Source organism: Pleurodeles waltl, chromosome 2_2 (assembly GCF_031143425.1).
Source record: "Pleurodeles waltl isolate 20211129_DDA chromosome 2_2, aPleWal1.hap1.20221129, whole genome shotgun sequence".
Lineage (NCBI taxonomy): Eukaryota > Metazoa > Chordata > Amphibia > Caudata > Salamandridae > Pleurodeles > Pleurodeles waltl.
In genome coordinates, this window is record NC_090439.1 from 1,120,051,976 (window position 1) to 1,120,072,383 (window position 20,408).

The 20,408-nt window shown below is 46.5% G+C and overlaps 1 protein-coding gene across 7 annotated transcripts in view; it reads right to left on the minus strand.

Moving 5' to 3' along the window:
• IQANK1 (IQ motif and ankyrin repeat containing 1) overlaps positions 1 to 20,408 on the minus strand; it is a 338,309-nt gene that overhangs the window by 131,422 nt on the left and 186,479 nt on the right. For all 7 annotated transcript variants that reach the window (XM_069220930.1, XM_069220928.1, XM_069220926.1 and 4 more), the window contains 2 exons: positions 15,547 to 15,711; positions 1,715 to 1,906 (listed from right to left, as the gene is read on the minus strand). In XM_069220930.1, the coding sequence (XP_069077031.1) occupies positions 1,715 to 1,906; positions 15,547 to 15,711 (357 nt within the window). The remainder of the gene's footprint in view (positions 1 to 1,714; positions 1,907 to 15,546; positions 15,712 to 20,408) is intronic.

A 20,408-nucleotide genomic window follows, 5' to 3' on the forward strand; every position in this document is an offset into this window, starting at 1 on the left:
TATGTCTCTCTCAGTAGTTGGCTATTAGAATTTTGGATCTATACTCAATATTAGCAGGAACATTTTGCTTTTCAAGCATAATAGTGGCAGCCCGAGTTGGGATATGCAAGTTGAGAACCTCACAGGGTGTGACTATAACTGATTTGTACGAATACAGTCAACACACATTTAGTGGCAAACAATATCAAGTATATAAAGGCACCCACCATCAACTTCAGCCCCAAATTTTGGTAATCAAACTTTCAAAATTAATATATTTCTACTTTGGTGTTAACCGTATACTAAATTTATGATATACATGTGAACATCAGGGAAATGCTGTGGACTGACACAAAATGGGAAGGACGGTTCATTGAGCCACTGCCTGAAGAGGGATCTGCCAACTAAGCAAAATAATAAAGACATCTCCCTGGGTGTCAAGCAACACCAGAGGATAGTGGTGACGCTCATAAGGGTGCGATACTACAGCATACACTATTTGACAGGTCCACTGACTCACAGCCCGGCTTACAGTAAAGTCTAAGCATGTGCTATTCTTATGGGCCCCAAAACATGCTCTCAGTCTTTTGCATCTGGAAACGTTTTGTCCAGTGTTTGCCCATATTCAACTGGAATGTGGATCCTTGCAAACCCAGGCTAACTCCTCCCAAAAATCTGACACTATCACAAAAGAAAAGCTGCGAAACAAATATTACGGCAAACACACACTAGTCTCAATAAGTAGTGATTGTATGCTGCTTATGGTGCTTGAATCTGCAGAAAACATTACGCTTGTAGGCATTCCAGAAGTCCCTCCTGAGCTCCCTGACAGGTGTGGACCAGAAGGGCAATGGACAAAACCTGAAAGTGGTGAAGCACAAAAATAATCACACCAGTTTTTCAGCAAGGCAGTTGACAAAGTACAATTTAGTCAATTGTTCCTCGATTCATTTAAAAAGAGATCAGCAAAGAAGCAAACTTGTTGATACAATAAAAGGCCTCCTTGTATTATACAATACTGAGAAATATATTGTGGGCATTCAATCTATCCATATAAGGAATATGTGCAAGTATTTCATTACTCATATAGAGGCATTTACTACAACTAAAATATTTTATGATGTTACTGCTGATCACCCTGCCTGATGAACTAGAGTTGGGGCTACTGGTACTCCTGCATGGGGTAGATGTTAGTGTTATCTTGTCTGATGTGCTTAGAATGCAACACCAAAAATATTTGACAGTAGCTAGAGGCAATTTGAATTAAATATCTCCCATTACTAGAAAGAAAGGAGACATTTTTGAAAGACCACATAAACATGCATGTAGGGAAAGACATATCCTTTCCTCTTTGTCTCTAAAATTAACCTACCACATTTAAACTCAGAAACATGTAGATATGGTGCACTGCTGTGACAAGTGTGACCTAAGCCTTCTGAATAAAGTGTGCATCTTTGCTCATAAACTACCTATCATGTTGGAATTTGATTCTGATGTGTAGACATCTATATCTTATAGCTGGATATGATATTTAATTACAGCTGAATGCAAATACCTGCTACAACCAAAATGTTCTGAAAGACACAAGTCGTTCTCAGTTTCCTTACTTCAGATCTGCGCTAGCTCTGAAATCTGTTATGACTTACTTTGAAACAGGCAAGGCTTGTTTTAATGTTTCATGCAGAACCTGAAATTTGGAGTAATACCAAGCTAATCTAGCATTTTACGCACTCACCTGGGTGTTTAGCTGAGCGCCTCTCTCTATAAGAAGTTTGATAGCTTCAGGATGGCCTCCGCTTGCTGCTTCAGAGAGAGGTGTATTCCCATTGGCATCCGTGCAGTCAACCATGTTAAGCTGATTTCGTAGGCGCACTGCTTTCCCTCTTTCATCATATCCGATTCCATTTTTTGTATCCAGGTCTGACACCTTGTAAGAGGGAAAGAGAGAGAGTGGATGGTGATGCAGGTGGTGCATGGAGAGCATTTCCATGGTTCAAACTCACTCTTCATATTGGTGCTAACTCTGTCAGGGACAACTCTATCTTTCATGTTCTGAGATAAGAAAAATGAGTACTGGAGTGTGGTAATAATGTCACCTTTTGCTCAGTTACAATGAGACTACCAAATCTATAGTGTGAGCTACATAGTATCCATCAACTACACCAGACAAAGATAATTACAGTTATTGTAAGTAAAGTGGCCAATGCATAGTATATAAAGTCATGTGGTTCATATACTGTGTCAAGAGCATTCTAGTCATCCTATTTACTTTACATCTCTACTGGTAGTGACTGGGCTGCCAAGGACCAAGATAGGAGCTGCTGAGGATCTTTCCAGGAGCTGACACTGGTTTGCACCCAGGCACAGTATGACAAGCAATTGCACACAACAAATCTCACAGTTCAGTCAGTGCGTTTTTTTAATCTAACATGGAGCAAGACTTTATTTATAATAAGGTTTACATGGTTGGGATAACAGAGAGCACCAGACGAACACAGAAACTTTGAGGCTCCTACAAACCTCTGAAGCCAAGATACAAGCCCACAAGGGTCCTAGCACCAGGCCCTCATGTTAACTAACAGTAAGGAGGGGTGAGGTCATCGTGTTCTATTAGTGCACATAAGACCCATCCACTCTGGCAAGATTATGTGCTCTCTTTGAAGGAGATGGAGCAGGTTGCTGGGCCCGATTTAGTATGACAGAGCACAATAGACTTTCTTTAATCAATTCTTTGCAGGACCCTTAGAATCCTAAAATTTCAGAAGGGATGCATTTAGGACCTACTGTTCTCCAAGTTCAGGTGAGTGGATGATGCATTATAGGTGATGCCCCCAAGCCTCGCAGATGGAGTGGAGGACTTCCTGGTTAATCACACACTCGTTAGAGAAAACATCTGCTTAGGAAGCCTTCCCTAGTGTTTTAACATTCAATTTGTGGACAACAAACTGGCTTTTACAGGGGATGAGTTTGAGGCCAATGCACAGATTTCATAATTCTTTGACAGGGCCTCAATGGACACAACATCTATGGGTTTGACTAGCAAAGTAGTAATTCATGGGCTCTGCTATTGGCATCAGGATCAGTGCCAAGATCTGAAAAATGAGGCCTATTGTGTACAGGAAGCTTGACGAACGGATTCACAGGAGCCTCCTGACAATCCCTCTAGATGCCCAGAAGAGGATCCAGGAACTAGGGGCTTTCAGGTCCCAGGAGAAATACCAAAGACACTGGAATCTGAGGCAAAAGGACATCAACAGTCACTCTTGCTTTCTGCACTGCTCTTGGGGTTTCTGCACTGTTCTCAGAGTATCTATGAAGGTGCAGGAGCTGAAGATGTAAAACTCCATAGAGGCCAAGCCAGTGCTTGGTTCTGAGAGGAACTGGGAGGACGCAGGAAAATTCAGGTGCTCCTTCTCTTAGTGATCACACAAGTGTGATTTCTCGAACATGGAATGCACCTACCTTTAGACAATCCAGAATGGTTTGCCGCAGAATTGTACAAGAAGTACACTTCATTATTGACCCTTCCCTTGCTTGCGATGTACCAGGATGCACTGGGAGGCAAGCTCCCATATGATCTGAGCGGGGCCACAATCTCTGTAATCCCAAAACCACAGAAGACTCTGGAGGAGTGTGGCTCCTACAGACTAATCTCCATACTTAATATGGAGACCAAGATCCTGGCCAAGTTGCTTGCAAACCGGCTGGTTAAGGCAATCACTTCCCTAATACACTCATACCAGAAAGTGTTTGTGCCAGGTTCCAGCACTTACCACTGCATTTGATGACTAAACAATGTGATTGTCTTGTCTATTGGCAGGACAGATCCTAGGGCCCTAATATCGAACAATTTTGAGAAGGCTTTTGACTCCGTCCACATCAGTTTATGTTCCGCTTATTGGAATGCATGAACTTCGGTCCTGTCTTCTGTCGCTGGGTCCAGACGCTCTACTCCAGACCTTGGGCGAAGGTCTGTGTAAACAGAGAGACTTCCCAGGTCATTGCCATGGGTGGGATACGAGACAGGGCTGCCCCGTCACCTCTCCTATTCGCGCTCGTCATAGAACCATTGGCAGAATGGGCAAAGCAAGATGCGAAACTTAGTCGTTTCCAGTGGTCCGACAGACAGGGTTTCGCTATAAGCGGACGATCTTTTAATTTATGTCAGTGAGCCTAAAATCTCTGTCCCACGACTCTTAGCGTTGTTGCAGGTGTATGCTTAGGCATCTGGCCTCACAGTGAATAGGCCTAAATCCACCAACATTCCCCTACTAGGTGCCCACTTCAAATATCAGGGGACGCACATCACTTTCACCCAGCAGCGAGCGTGGGACCCCAACACTGCACCCCTGGTTACCAGGACCAGAAGAAACTGTCCCACTGGTTGACACTGCTGCTCAACATATCGAGCAAGGGGGCGCTGTTTAAGATGGTTGCGTTGCCCTGGTTCCTTTACAAACTGCAGAGTTAGCTATACCCTAATCAACCCGCCTTGCTCTGAACTGTAGTCAGAGGTGTAGAGATTGATATGGCCAGAGGGCCCCCCAGGGATCTCCTTCCACAAATGTGTACTCAACCCCTATGATGGTGGTCTGGGGTTTTTCAGACTGCAGTGATATTACTGAGCCAGGCATCGCTTCCAATTACTGAGAGGTTCTTTGCGGATAGGAGTGAACCCTATGTAGGGGTGGAGCTCTGTGAACTCAACCACCATGGCATGCTAAATCTTCTCTATAGTGACACACACACAACCCTTGCACCTGCGACACAAACGTCCTTGTTTAGTTGGTGCCAGACATTGTGATGGATCAGTTGGTACAGCGTGCCAACGGTAATTACATCACTCTGGACTGGGCCTGGCTCCGACATACTTCACTCTAGGGGGATTTCAGGCATGGAATACCATTGGTATTTCAACATAAGGCAATGTCTGGGCAGGCACTTCCATGTGCACATTTCAACTCCTTGTAGATACATACACCATCCACAGGGCTAAATTATACTGCTCCCTACAGCAGCACCAGGCGACCACGCCTCCCATGACTCCACCAAGCTCCTTCCCTAACATCATCCCTTAGAAGCACACTGGAGAGGAAAGGTGTCTCCAGCCTGTACCGTTCCCTGGCGAATACACCCTGGGCCCCATGACTACACTGAGGGAAAAGTGGAAGGGGGATGTGGGCCCCTTGGATGAGGACGACTAGGTGGAGACCAGAATGGCCCCAGGGCACTGGCGATCGCCATAAAATTACACCTGATTCAAATGAAGTGCCTGCTTTACGTTTATTACAGCCATACAAGGTCACACAGGATGAAGGCAGACCTGACAACATAGTGCTGGCGTTGCTGGCACCCCACTGACACCTTTTTCCACATGGTTTGGGACTGCCCAGTTATATGCAGCCACTGGTAAAATATTGGCAGCACTCTATGCCAGGTTGTGGGCAGGGCAATATGAAGTCAAAATTGGTTCTGTTGGGCCTGATGGACAAATAGGGGGTGGGGAGCGTACGCCATACCAGCCTGCTAGTTGGTATGCACTTTATTATTGCTAAAAGGGAATTTCTGGGATGGGTTACAGCATGGCAAGAACTGGGGGGACTGGATAGCCTATTGGGATACTCTAACACCAAAGGGTTAGTATGGTTACCTAATGGTGATTTTCACTGCTGGGGGACGGTTGTGACATTTCTGCTTCACAGTTTATATACTTGTTAAATTCTTTGTATACGGTCTGAAAACCAATAAAAATCGTTTTTTAAAAATGAAGGTGTCATTCAGTGGCGAGACTTTTTGCATAGCTAATAACCACTAACAATAGGCATTCTAGAATGTTCATATGTTTGATGGGTCTGTCAGGCATAAAGTGACATCATTCACCGGATGCCCCTTTAAAGTAAGCAACAATCAAACTAGTAAGTGTAAAGACCTATACCATATCCCATTACAACGCTGTGCCTTTATACTGAATTTATGCTGTGATTGCAAGGTGGTTACTGTATGCTGCTAGAGCGCCTAGAGGCCAGAACTAATTGTTGGGAAGCCACGTTACTGGTCCAAATTCCCTCTCTTTCGAAGGTCGACTCAAATCCATCTTATAACCTGGTTTTTCTGTGCTGCAACGCCTCTTCCTCAGCACTGCGCGGGGGCTCGCTTCATAATGTCCTATGTCCCAGTGTTTGATTGTAATGTCATGAGAACTAAACAGATCGTGGTAAAAATCGATGGGCCATTTGATCAGAGTGATAATCAGTGCACTACACTAAATGGAATTACAAGTGACATGCAGTACAACTGGAGGAATTCATAGAGGCTCCAAACAGGTATCTCAAAATCGACCTCAAATGGATGGTTCGTAGAGCACGATCCTGCTGCTCCCGCGTATAGGTAAACAAGGTTCACTATGTCTTCAATGGCTGTGTCTCCATGTACCATCATGTAAACCTCTTCATTAACTCAAATATTTTGATGTTTTCCATTTGAGGAAGCCAATCCCCTTCACCCCCACAAAATGAGGCAACAGATGGTAGTGTGAGTGGCAGTTAATGTCTAAAAAAACAAAAAATAACGATAATGTGTTTAACTTTGTGGCTTCCCTATCCCATCTCTGGTTGAAAGTGGAAGTCTGAAACACCTGCAAATGCCTGTGCTTCACTCACACGTGCAGATCTAAGCTGCACTGCCCGGCATTGCCAACATACATTGACTCTGTCAAATACCACAGTGCTGGCTCTCACCCAGCCCATCACCTGTCTGCTCCAGCCTGGACAGAGGCAGATTTACGTGACTGCCCTCCAAACTCTGGGCCCAACCACAAAAGAGCTTACATCCTCTCATGAAACACGTTTGTCTTCTGGAACTACTCTCTTAACTCTTTGGCATACAGTTAAATACCATTCATCCCTCACAGACAATACTGAGTTGTATACTAGAGATGTTCTGACATCTAACTGGGCTGTATGAACAAGTTACTTACCTTCGGTAACGCTTTTTCTGGTGGATACAATAGCTACCTGTGGATTCCTCACCTTATGAATTCTCCCAGGCGCCAGCATCCGACGGAAAATCTTCTTCCCAGCTCTCCACGTTGACGAGGATGTCACAATTGCACGGCTCCACGGAACTCCATCTGACGTAACCGTGCCAATAAGAGGTCCTCGCCGGCATGCTGAAGTCAGTTTCACCCATTTTTTACGTGCCTTTGAGGCAAACAGATGAAAACCGACCTCACAATAGCTCCAATAAATACATATATACATAAAACCACAATGATGCAATAGAATCAAAACCATCATTTATACATACAGAAAAACATCAACATTTATATACATCTATAAAACCACACATCTTAGTGTAACCAGACAGGCAACTGTGAGGCGGGTGGTACTGTGAGGAATCCACAGGTAGCTATTGTATCCACCAGAAAAAGCGTTACCGAAGGTAAGTAACTTGTTCTTCTGATGGATACAACTACCTGTGGATTTCTCACCTTATGAATAGAGTCCCAAAGCAGTACCACATTCAGAGGTGGGTGCCTGACTGATTACACCAAGACATCCTGCAATACAGATCATGCAAAATGGCCGTCCCTCCTAACCTCTGAGTCCAAGCAGTAATACTTTGCGAAGGTGTGGAGGGACGCCCAAGTTGCTGCCTTGCAAATATACACCACCGGAACACCCCTTGCTAGGGCTGAAGTAGCGGACTTAGCCGTGGTGGAGTGGGCCCTTATACCCTCAAGCGGAACTTTCTTTGTCAACAAGTAGCAAACCTTGATACAAAGAATAACCCACCTGGAGATTGTTCTTTTATGGACTGCTCTGCCCTTCCTCTGTCCAATATACCCCACAAACAGCTGGTCCTCCAGGCGAAAGTCTTTCATCCTTTCAATATAAAAACTAAGAGTCCTTTTAGGGTCCAAACGGTGAAGCCTTTCTTCCTCCTTCGAGGGGTGAGGAGGAGGGTAGAAAGATGGAAGGTTAATGGTTTGCCCTATATGAAAAGGAGTGACAACTTTTGGTAGGAAAGCCGCCCTAGTTTTCAGCACCACTTTATCCGGAAAGAACAAGGTAAAGGGGGGTTTAACAGAAAGAGCCTGAAGCTCACCAACCCGCCTAGCCGAGGTTATAGCAATGAGAAAGACCGTCTTAAGAACTAGAAACCTTAGCGGGCAAGAATGCATGGGTTCAAAAGGTGACCCCATTAAAAAAGTTAAAACGAGATTAAGATCCCACTGAGGCATATGAAAAAGAGTGGGAGGAAACCTATTAATTAAACCTTTTAAGAAACTCATAACAATAGGCGATTTAAACAAGGAGGGCTGATCCGGGAGGCAAAGAAAGGCTGACAGCGCAGCCAACTAGCCCTTAACAGTAGTACTACACAACCCTTCTTTGCTAAATCTAAAGCAAATAACAAAATATCAGAGAGGTGGGCCCTCAAAAGATCAATTTGCTTCTCTCCACATGAAGCCAAGAATTTTGCCCACCTGCCGGCATAAACGGACTTCGTGAAGTGTCGTCTGGCCGATAAAATAACATCCACTACATCTGGTGGGAGAGAAAAAGAACTCAGGTTGCCCCATTCAATCTCCAGGCACGAAGGTGCAGGCTCTGGAGGTGGTGGTGTAGAACCTGCCCCTGCAACTGCGAGAGGAGGTCTGCCCTGAGAGGGAGACGGAGCGGAGGGCACAGCTAGAGTTGAGAAGGTCCGTGTACCACACCCTTCTTGGCCAATATGGGGCTATTAAAATGACCTGAGCCCGATCTTGGCGAATCTTCCTCAGAACCCGAGGGATCAAGGTTATGTGGGGAAATGTGTAAAGCACCAAGAGATCTGAAACGCATCCCACAAAGCTCCTTGCACCAGTTACTGGAGGCTGCAGAATGACGGGCAGTGCGTGTTCTCCCGAGTGGCAAATAGATCTATCCCTGAAAAACCCCACATCTGAAAGATGTACAGGACCAGATCCAGATGGAGACGCCACTCGTGATCGGCCGAAAAAACTTTGACTGAGAGTGTCCGCATGTACGTTGAGCACTCTGGCCAGATGATTAGATACCAAGCAAATCCGATGGTCCCGAAGCCAGGACCAGAGTCACAGAGCTTCTCTGCAGAGAAGATACAACCCTACTCCTCCCTGCTTGTTTATATACCACATCACTGTAGTGTTGTCCGCGAGGACCTGAACTGACGGACCGCAAAGGAACGGGAGGAAGGCCTTGAGAGCCGGACGTATCGCCCGCAATTCTAACAGATTGATATGAAAAGTCTGTTCCACTGGAAACCAACAACCCTTGATCTCCAGGTCCCCCAGATGAGCTCCCCACCCTAGAGTGGAAGCATCCGTCATGATCGTGCCCACCGGAGGCGGCAGTGAAAACGGCCTTCCTTGAGAAAGTTTGCCGTCCACAGCCCACCATCATAGATCTGCTGCAGCGTCTCTAGATATCGATATTGACTCCTCGAGATACCCTTTGTGTTGAAACCACTGCCTGCAGAGGCACCATTGGAGAGCCCTCATGTGCCAATGTGCATGAGTGACCAACAGAATGCAAGAAGCAAACAGACAGAGCTGGCATAAGACCTTGAGGACTGGAACAACCGCCGCATTTTGAAACATTGGAACCAACGCCTGTATGTACTGAATCCGCTGAGGCGGAGGATAGGCCCGATTCAATGTAGTATCCAGTACCGCCCCTATGAACAGGAGCCGCTGAGAGGGCTCCAGGTGAGACTTGGGTACATTTATCGTAAAACCCAGACTGAACAACAACTGAGTTGTCATCTGCAAGTGACGCAATACAAACTCTGGAGACTTGGTTTTGATCAACCAATCATCCAGGTAAGGGAATACCGATATCCCCTTCCTTCTGAGACTTGCTGCCACCACTGCCATCACCTTCGTGAAGACTCGAGGTGCTGAAGTAAGACCAAACGGAAGGACCGCAAACTGGGAGTGTTGTGACCCCACCACAAACCGGAGATACTTCCTGTGCGACTTGAGTATAGAAATATGAAAAGTAAGCATCCTGCAAGTCGACAGACACCATCCAATCTTCTTTGTTCAAAGCCAGAAGTACCTGTGCCAGATTCAGCATCTTGAATTTTTCATGTTTGAGGAACCAATTCAAAATCCTCAGGTCTAGGATGGGTCTCAAACGACCATCCTTCTTGGGGATCAGGAAGTATCTTGAATAACAACCCTGATCCCTTTCCTTCTCCAGAACCAACTCCACCGCACCTTTTGACAACAGGATCTGAACCTCCTGCTGCAACAACAGGAGATGGTTTTCTGAACAAAACGAGGGATGGGAGGAGTAAACTCCTGAAAAGGGAGAGCATATCCTTTCCTCCTAATGTTCAGAACCCAGGAGTCAGATGTAATTAACTCCCACTTGTGGAGAAAAAGACGTCATCTTCCCCCTACAAGAGAAGTGTGGTCGAAAATGGGGAGAAAACTAGGGCTGCTGCCCTTGTTGTTGCCCTCCAGAGGCAGAGGATGATGCAGGGTGCTGCTGGGTGGCCCCTCTTGTCCGAACCCTCCCCGCCCTCTAAAGGATCTATACGGGAGGCTGGCAGGCTGTTGGACCGTGGACTGTGGTCTCCCACGGTAAACGGCTCCATGCCCAAACCCCCTGAACCTCTCTAGGGCAGAATCAGCTTTATCACCAAAATGTTTTTCCCTATCAAAGGGCAAGTCCAATAGAGCAGTCTGCACATCAGAGGAAAAACCAGAGGACCTCAACCATGCGTGCCTCCTGGTAGCAATAGAGGTACCCATTGCCCTGGCCACCGAGTCTGTGGAATCCAGACCAGAATGGATTATCTGTTTTGCTGCAGCCTGAGCATCCAATAGGAGTTCACCAAATTGACCCTGCACCTCCTTCGGCAGGTCAGGAACCATAGCCCTAGCTGAATCCATCAGGGCGTGGAAGTATCTGCCAAGAACACAGGTAGCATTCGCCACCTTGAGAGTCATACTGCAAGAAGAGAAAGTTTTCTTCGCCAACTGCTGCATCCTTTTGGATTCCCTGTCCGACGGAATCACAGGGAAGGAGCCTGGTGCAGACCGTGTGGAACAAGAGGCCTGAACAACCAGACTCTCCGGGGTAGGATGTTTCGACAAAAAACCCGATCTCCAGGCACCACTCTGTACCTCCTTGCAACAGACCTATTGACAGCAGGTGACGACACAGGCTTCCTCCATAGCTTTAAGATGGGCTCCATAAGAGCATCATTAAACGGAAGCAATGGATCCGCCAAAGTTGAAGAAGGGTGTAGGACCTCCGTCAGAATATTTGTTTTGATCTCTGCAGCAGATAACAGAAGATCCAAAAAATGTGCCGCCTTCCTAATCACAGTATGGAAGGAGGCTGCCTCCTCTGTGAACTCCCCTAGCAAAGAAAGGTCCCATTCCGGGGAAGTGTCAAGCCCACTGGCTGAATCCAGTCCTTGATATTCACCCAAGGGCTCCACAATCTCCCCTTCTTCCAACAACTGCCGCAGGTATTCTTCCTCTTCCAAAAGTCTCAAGGCCTTTCTACGCGACCTCAGCCTGGCCTCTAACCTCAGCGTTGACATAGAATTGGCTGACGTTGATGACACTGGCTTCAAAACTGTAAGGCGCGGAACAGGAGAAGAAGGTTGCCTTCAGTCTAATCCGATATCCGGATCCGGCGCGGATCCTAACGGCGCCGTGGACACCTGAGGCTCCATCATCGGCGTCGACTGACTGGGCGATGAGAACGGCGCCATAGGTCTGGAAGGCAACATCATGGAACCGCAGGACCTTGAGGCGACATCATCGGCGCCGAACCGCCACTCTGAGCCAGATAGAAGGGCATAAACTGCTCCGCCTTGTAAGGAGCCGGGGAGTCCAACAAAAATGCTAACTGACCCATGGGACCGGCCGGTGCACCAGCAGGGGCCATAGCATTAAACATAGAAAACATGGCATTTAAAAATGCCGCCGGATCCGCTGCCGGAGCCGGGAAGGCAGGATACCGCTGGTCTCCATGTTGCACCTGCGCTTGCTCAACATCCGAATCATGTGCAGCAGGTGAAAATCGATGAATCTCCGGAGGTGCAACTACCTAAAAGACCAACGGTGCCGGAGAAGCCTGAAGGCTCTGAGGTTGTGGAGTCACAGTCAGACTAACCTCCCACGTCGTGCGGCGCCGCTGAGATTCAGACTGTAGGAAGTTGGCTCTGTATATACTATCTCAAAGTAAGAAATAGTGTGCACAGAGTCCAAGGGTTCCCCTTAGAGGTAAGATAGTGGCAAAAAGAGATAATTCTAATGCTCTATTTTGTGGTAGTGTGGTCGAGCAGTAGGCTTATCAGAGGGTAGTGTTAAGCATTTGTTGTACACCCACAGGCAATAAATGAGGAACACACACTCAAAGACTCAAAAGGTTTTTATATAGAAAAATATATTTTCTTAGTTTATTTTAAGAACCACAGGTTCAAGATTTACAATCAATACTTCAAATGGAAGGTATTTCACTCAGGTATCCTAGGAACTTTGAATAATCACATTAGCATTTACAGTTTTGACAAAAATGGCAATAAGCTATTTTAAAAGTGGACACAGTGCAAAAATCAACAGTTCCTGGGGGAGGTAAGTATTGTTAAGTTCACAGGTAAGTAAAAACACTTACAGGGTTCAAAGTTGGGTCCAAGGTAGCCCACCGTTGGGGGTTCAAGGCAATCCCAAAGTTACCACACCAGCAGCTCAGGGCCGGTCAGGTGCAGAGGTCAAAGTGGTGCCCAAAACACATAGGTTTCAAATGGAAATAGGGGTGCCCCGGTTCCAGTCTGCCAGCAGGTAAGTACCCGCGTCCTCGGAGGGCAGACTAGGGGGGTTTTGTAGGGCACCGGGGGGGAGGGGGGGACACAAGTAGGCACAGAAAGTACACCCTCAGCGGCACAGGGGCGGCCGGGTGCAAAGTGCAAACAGGCGTCGGGTTTCCGATAGGAATCAGTGGGGAGACCCGGGGGTCTCTTCAACGATGCAGGCAGGCACAGGGGGGGGCTCCTCGGGGTAGCCACCACCTTGGCTAGGCAGAGGGTCGCCTGGGGGTCACTCCTGCACTGGAGTTCGGTTCCTTCAGGTCCTGGGGGCTGCGGGTGCAGTGCTGGTTCCAGGCGTCGGGTTCCTTGTTACAGGCAGTCGCGGTCAGGGGGAGCCTCTGGATTTCCTCTGCAGGCGTCGCTGTGGGGGCTCAGGGGGGTCAAATCTGGCTACTCACAGGCTCGCAGTCGCTGGGGAGTCCTCCCTGTAGTGTTAGTTTTCCGCAGGTCGAGCCGGGGGCTTCGGGTGCAGAGTGGAATGTCTCACGCTTCCGGCGGGAAACGTGGGGTCTTTAAAGTTGCTTCTTTGTTGCAGAAAGTTGCAGTTTCTTGAACGGGGCCACTGTTCTCGGGAGCTTCTTGGTCCTTTAGATGCAGGACAGTCCTCTGAGGCTTCAGAGGTCGCTGATCCCTGTTGGATGCGTCGCTGGTGCAGTTTTCGTCGAAGTAGGGAGACAGGCCGGTGGGGCTGGGGCCAAATCAGTTGTCGTCTCTGTCTTCACTGCAGGGCTTCAGGTCAGCAGTCCTTCTTCTTCTTTAGGTTACAGGAATCTATCTTCCTTGGTTCTGGGGGCCCCTAAATACTGAATTTAGGGGGGGGTGTTTAGGTCTGGGAGGGCAGTAGCTAATGGCTACTGTCCTTGAGGGGGGCACATCCCTAATCCTATTGGGGGAATCCTCCTTCTACAAGATGGAGGGTTTCTAAAAGTAAGAGTCACCTCAGCTCACGACACCTTAGGGGCTGTCCTGACTGGGGAGTGACTCCTCCTTGTTTTCCTCATTATCTCCTCCAGCCTTGCTGCCAAAAGTGGGGGCAGTGGCCGGAGGGGCGGGCATCTCCACTAGCTGGGATGCCCTGTGGTGCTGTAACAAAGGCACACCACCAGGTGTTACAGTTCCTGTAGGGGGAGGTGAGAAGCACCTGCACCCAGTACAGGCTTTGTTACTAGTCACAGAGTGACAAAGGCACTCTCCCCATGAGGCCAGCAACATGTCTGGTGTGTGGCGGGCTGGCAAAAACTAGTCAGCCCACACTGGAAGTCGGGTATGTTTTCAGGGGGCATCTCTAAGATGCTCTCTGGGTGTATTTTACAATAAAGTGCACACTGGCATCGGTGTGCATTTATTGTGCTGAGAAGTTTGATACCAAACTTCCCAGTTTTCAGTGTAGCCATTATGGTGCTGTGGAGTTCGTGTTTGACAGACTCCCAGATCATATACTCTTATGGCTACCCTGCACTTACAATGTCTAAGGTTTTGCTTAGACACTGTAGGAGCATAGTGCTCATGCACATGTGCCCTCACCTGTGGTATAGTGCACCCTGCCTTAGGGCTTTAAGGCCTGCTAGAGGGGTGACTTACCTATGCCACAGGCAGTGTGAGGTTGGCATGGCACTCTGAGGGAAGTGCCATGTCGACTTAGTCCTTTTCTCCCTACCAGCACACACAAGCTGGCAAGCAGTGTGTATGTGCTGAGTGAGAGGTCCCCAGGGTGGCATAAGACATGCTGCAGCCCTTAGAGACCTTCCCTGGCATCAGGGCCCTTGGTACCAGGGGTACCAGTTACAAGGGACTTACCTGAGTGCCAGGGTTGTGCCAATTGTGGAGACAAAGGTACAGTTTAGGGAAAGAACACTGGTGCTGGGGGCTGGTTAGCAGGGTCCCAGCACACTTTCAAATCATAACTTGGCATCAGCAAAGTCAAAAAGTCAGGGGGTAACCATGCCAAGGAGGCATTTCCTTACAGAGACCTTGATCTTGGACGGCTCCGAGCCGAATGAGTCGAGAGTCATGACGACGTCTCCTTTTGTGACTCTTCGGCGAAGTATGGGAAGAGGACCTGTGATGACTCTTATGCCCCTTCTTCGCCTTGGCCCAAAAGAGTTTGGCCTCCCTCTCTTTCAGAGCCTTAGGATTCATGATCTGGCAGGATACACACTCCTCGACGTCATGCTTGGAGTTCAGACACCAAAGGCAATCATCATGAGGGTCAGTAACCGAAATGCGACCCCGCACTCTTGACATGGCTTAAATCCCGACTTCCTAGGAGGAGACATTGTAACTACAAACCGGATTGTAACTAGTAACAAGATGGAACACCTTCAACAGTAGTGAGAGCTAGGAGAAAACCGTTAGCGTTGAAGGCATGGAAAAAAGGGAACCAACGTCAGCACGCCTGTGAGGACCTCTTACTGGCATGGTGACGTCAGATGGAGTCGTGTGGAGACATGCAATTGTGACATCCTCGTCGACGTGGAGAGCTGGGAAGAAGATTTTCCGTCGGAAATGTTTGAAAGAGATGTGTAGGTATGGAGTCTTCGGATCAGAAACCTTAGTGTGACTTGCTCCCAACAGTGGAAGAAAACTACATTATCATCTCCGTAGACTCCCCATTTGATAGATATTGCATACATTTTTCCAAAGACCAATGCAGAAATGCACCAGATTGAATGGCAAAAAATGATCTATGTATTTCAGTACATTTGCTCTGACCTCCTTTAAGACAGCGAGTATCTCATCGACGTCCCCATCGAAGGCTGCCTCCAAGATACGCTTCTTCCTCCGCTGCTCCTCAATCTTCTTCCTCCTCTCTTCTTCATCCTTCTGTCTCTGACGCTCGGCTTCCTCTTGTTCTCTTTTGACCATTGCCACAAAGGCCTTAAGAGAACAAGAATGTAAAACAACAGCTCAAACACTTGTAATGCAGCTCTCCATAGGCACAGCATAAGTGGATATATACTTCCTTACTGAGATATGCATAAGCTAATTTTACTTTACTGCATTTTATTTCAACACATTTATCAACAGCCATTCCTCTAAAAGCAAGCAGGAGAGCACTCACACATTGTTACAAAAAGCAATAGCAAAATGTTTTCATGTGGTTCTATTAAAAGCATGCTCTCTTCTAATCTGATATCAACACTGAAGTAATTTAACATGTCATGAGTAAAATTATATGTGAGGTCATAAGCAGGGCACGGTGGCAGTGCTAGTTATAATTAGCTCAGTAAAATAAACTGAATTTCAGTTTTTTGGTTTAAAACAATAGTTTTTAAATTGTTGCAAGGTTTAACTATAGTGTCACTTTACTCTGGCTTTTTCAGTCCATTTCGATGGTTTATGTAAGCTAAAATATTATTAATTTACCAAACTAAAATGTTACTTTAACCTTTGTTTCTCTGCAGTACATTTCTGAGTTTTTGTTTCGTAAAGTAAGACATTACTATTCGTAACTGTAACATCCTTTTAAACTTTGTTTTTTTCTGAGAATTCCTAGGGTTTTTTTTAAATGTAAGGTAAGGAACAGTTTCTTACTTGTAACTCCAGTTCTCTTGTAGGGGAATCTACATTGAAGTAATAAGCACTGAATAATCCCGCCCACGTGCAGGGACTCCGGAGCACTTTTTTCACAATATATCTTCTTAAGTGTAAAGTTCACCTTTTTTCAGGAAGGCCTGCAGAGTCACTTGAGAGTGAAACATATTATGCAGCCTATAGGAGTAGGCTATAATGGTCCAATTCTTCATTTTAGATTGATAAAAAGAGGCCAGGAGAATTATATATGTATTTAATGTCATTATGTTTTGATAAAACAGCATAAATGTCTTTCACAACCCTTTTTCAATAGAGTAGAGAGATGAAGTAAAGGAGGACAGTGTAGCCCCATAGGCTGTCATTATATGAGTTAAAAATAGAGACTGTGCCTTTAAGAACCCAGAGACAACCAGTATCCCATTATACTCAGCAGGTGGCAGTTGCTTCAGTTCTTTTATCCAGCTCCTACTGACAGGATCCTGGAGCACTGATCATAGCCTTTATAGGCTTTTTCTCATAAAAATTTCAAGTGGAATTTGGTGACAACACTTTTATTTGACTATTTTCATATCTTCCTGCCTTTTTCTGTTTTTCCTGGCATAAAAGTAAGATGTTTTTTCAAATAAAATGACTTCTTTATTGAAAAAGTGCTCAGCCTGTGGGAGGAAGAAGGCCAAAACGGACCCTCATGAACTCTGCATCATCTGCCTTCCAGCATCTCATGTTCCTGACTCACGTCATCACTGCAGGAACCTTTCGTGACGCACCTTACGAGAAAGGGAGAACATTTGCTTCCATGGGACTGAGGGGAGAAGGCTACAACAAGCACAGGCTGAAGGTGGGACCTCAGAGCGAGGGGAAGGTCGGTCTTCTACCTGGGCTTTGCCATCAACTTCTGAAGGACACAGGAGGTACAAAAACAGGATTCCTGTGCAGAAACGATGTTGAGAGGGTCAACATAGAGGTAAGGTACGGCTCCTACCTGTTTGCCGTCAAGAGCTGGGTTGACGTCAAGAAAACTAAGCCGGTCGTCATCGAGGCAACACCAGTCTACGTCAAAGGCCCATACACAATCAACACACAGACTGTGGTCGATGACGAGGAGTGTCTCGTAAGGAAGGAGTGGGTTGATGCGTCGATGGAGGTTGACATTGAGGAGCAAATCCACGTTGAGGCATTGTAGTAGAATGTTGATGTCAAGGAGTTTTTCAATGTCGAGGAGACACCAGAAGTCAAGGGGGAAGAGGACAAGAATCTATTCAGCTCCAGATTCTCAATGTTCAAGAATATATTTGCCTTCTCCCTTTGTGGTACCATCTTCATCTCCATCTCCTCCACCACACAACCTCCTCCTCCTCCGCCTCTATCACCTCTATCACCACCACCATCACGACAGTGCCTCCTACACCACCACAGCCGTTGAGCCTCAAGGCAGGCGCTATGTCGAATTTTCATCCACGGGACAGGCGCTGCGTTGATTTTTCTGACACACACACACATATATACAGCGGTGCATGGATTTTCCCCCCCAGGTTACCAGCTTCCACTTCCAAGGGCCCAGGGACTGGATCTGGCACCACTTAGCAAGTCCGGACTCTCAGCAGAAGAGCCCATGCACTAGCAGATGAAGCCTTTGATGTCCCTGAGACTTCAGAACAGGGGGCAAGCTAAGTCCAAGCCCTTGAAGAAACTTCATAAGCAGGTTTTCAGAAAGCAAAGTCCAGTCCTTTCCATCTTCAGGCAGAAGCAGCAGACCAGCACAGAAAAGCAACAGGCAGAGTGGCAGGTCCTCCTCAAGCATCAAGCTATTCTCCTTCGCAGAGGTTCCTCTTGATCCATAAGTAATCTAGAGTTGTGGGGTCAGCAGTTCAATACTTATACTCATTTCTGCCTTTGAAGTAGGTAAACTTCAATGAAAGTCCTTGTAGTGCACAAGACCCTGCTTCTTCCTTGCCCTGCCCCAGACACACTACGAGGTTGGAGACAGTATTGTGTGAGGACAGGCAAAGCCCTTTCAAGTGCAGGTGTCAGCTCCTCCCTCCAACTCTAGCCCAGGAAGACTCAACAGGATATGCAGGACACACCTCAGCTCCCTTTGTGTCACTGTCCAGAGTTAATACACAAACAGCCCAACTGTCAGTCTGACCCAGATGTGTATTCAGCAGCCAGACATAGGCACAGAATGATTAAGCAAGAGAATGCCCACTTTCTAAAAGTGGCATTTTCAAACAGACAATTCAAAAAACCAACTTCACCAAAATATGAATTTTTAAATTGTGAGTTCAGAGACCCCAAACTCCACATCTCCATCTGCTCCCAATGGGAAACCGAACGTAAAAGATATTTAAAGGTAATCCCCATGATAACCTATGGGAGAGATAGGCCTTGCAATAGTGAAAAACAAATTTGGCAGTATTTCACAATCAGGACTTGTAAAACACAACAGAACATGTCCTACCTTTTAAATACACTGCACCCTGCCCATGGGGCTGCCCTGGGCCTACTTCAGGGGTGACTTACATGTAGTAAAAGGAAAGGTTTGGACCTGGCAAGTGGGTACAATTGGCAGGTTGAACTGGCAGTGCAGAACTGCACACACAGAAACTGCAGTGGCAGGCCTGAGACATGTTTACAGGGCTACTCATGTGGGTGGAACAATCTGTGCTGCAGGCCCACTAGTGGCATTTGATTCACAGGCCGTGGACACAGATGGTGCACTATACTAGGGACTTACCAGTAAATCAAATGTGCCAATCATCGAAAACCAATTACCAATAGCTTTTAGACAGAGAGCGCTTGCACTTTAGCACTGGTCAGCAGAGGTAAAGTGCCAAGAGTCCTAAAGCCAACAAAAACAAAATTCAATACAGGGTCAAAAACAAGAGGTCAAAAGCCAAAAGGATTGGGGAACCCGCACCAAGAGCTGACAGATCTAACACTCCTACAATTACATGTTCTGGATGCAAGTTCTTCATATCATATTATTATACATATAAAGATTTCTCAAACTGTGCAATTTACTCCTTCCCTCCCAGCACCTGAATGATGCATGAGGGTGCCAACTCCCGGTTATCATGCCAAATCCAAGGCCTTCAAATGTTTCCAAATGTTCTTGGACACCCACTATGCCAATAAATTAGCTGTCCATCTATCATACAGTGATTCAATCCTGGCAACCATTCGCCTGCAACTGACTATGCCCTTTATTTACCTTGTGAATCAGTGTCTCTCTTGGCTCCATTCAAGGCTAGGCCAAGAAGGTTTTCACATATTGTGGTGAGTCTACTTCTCTATAAAGCTTTGAGGGCCAGGTTTGGTTCCAGTGAGAACTGTGATCTTGCCAAGGAATCTGCTGAGCATTCTACCAGAATACGGTTTTAAATATTTTCCTACATAAAAATTATACTCAGAAAATCAACTACAACAAAATGATTTTGGTTAGTATATATCAATAAGTATAGATAAACTATTCTTAACCCATATATATATATATATATATATATATATATATATATATATATGGAAAATGTCACTTACCCAGTGTAAATCTGTTCGTGGCATGAGACGCTGCAGATTGACATGCTGTGCACATCCCGCCATCTAGTGTTGGGCTCGGAGTGTTGCAAGTTGTTTTTCTTCGAAGAAGTCTTTTCGAGTCACGAGATCGAGGGACTCCTCCCCTTTCGGCTCCATTGCGCATGGGCGTCGACTCCATCTTAGATTGTTTTCCCCGCAGAGGGTGAGGTAGGAGTTGTGTATATAGTAATAGTGCCCGTGCAATGGAGTAAATATGTATGTACATAATGTGGTTAAAAGTGATATATTTACAAATGTTCAAGACCAATTTTTTCTCAACTTAAAAATGGCTACAGGCTCCCGGGGAGGTGGGAGGGCGCATGTGAATCTGCAGCGTCTCATGCCACGAACAGATGTACACTGGGTAAGTGACATTTTCCGTTCGATGGCATGTGTAGCTGCAGCTACACATGCTGTGCATAGACTAGTAAGCAGTTATCTCCCCAAAAGCGGTGGTTCAGCCT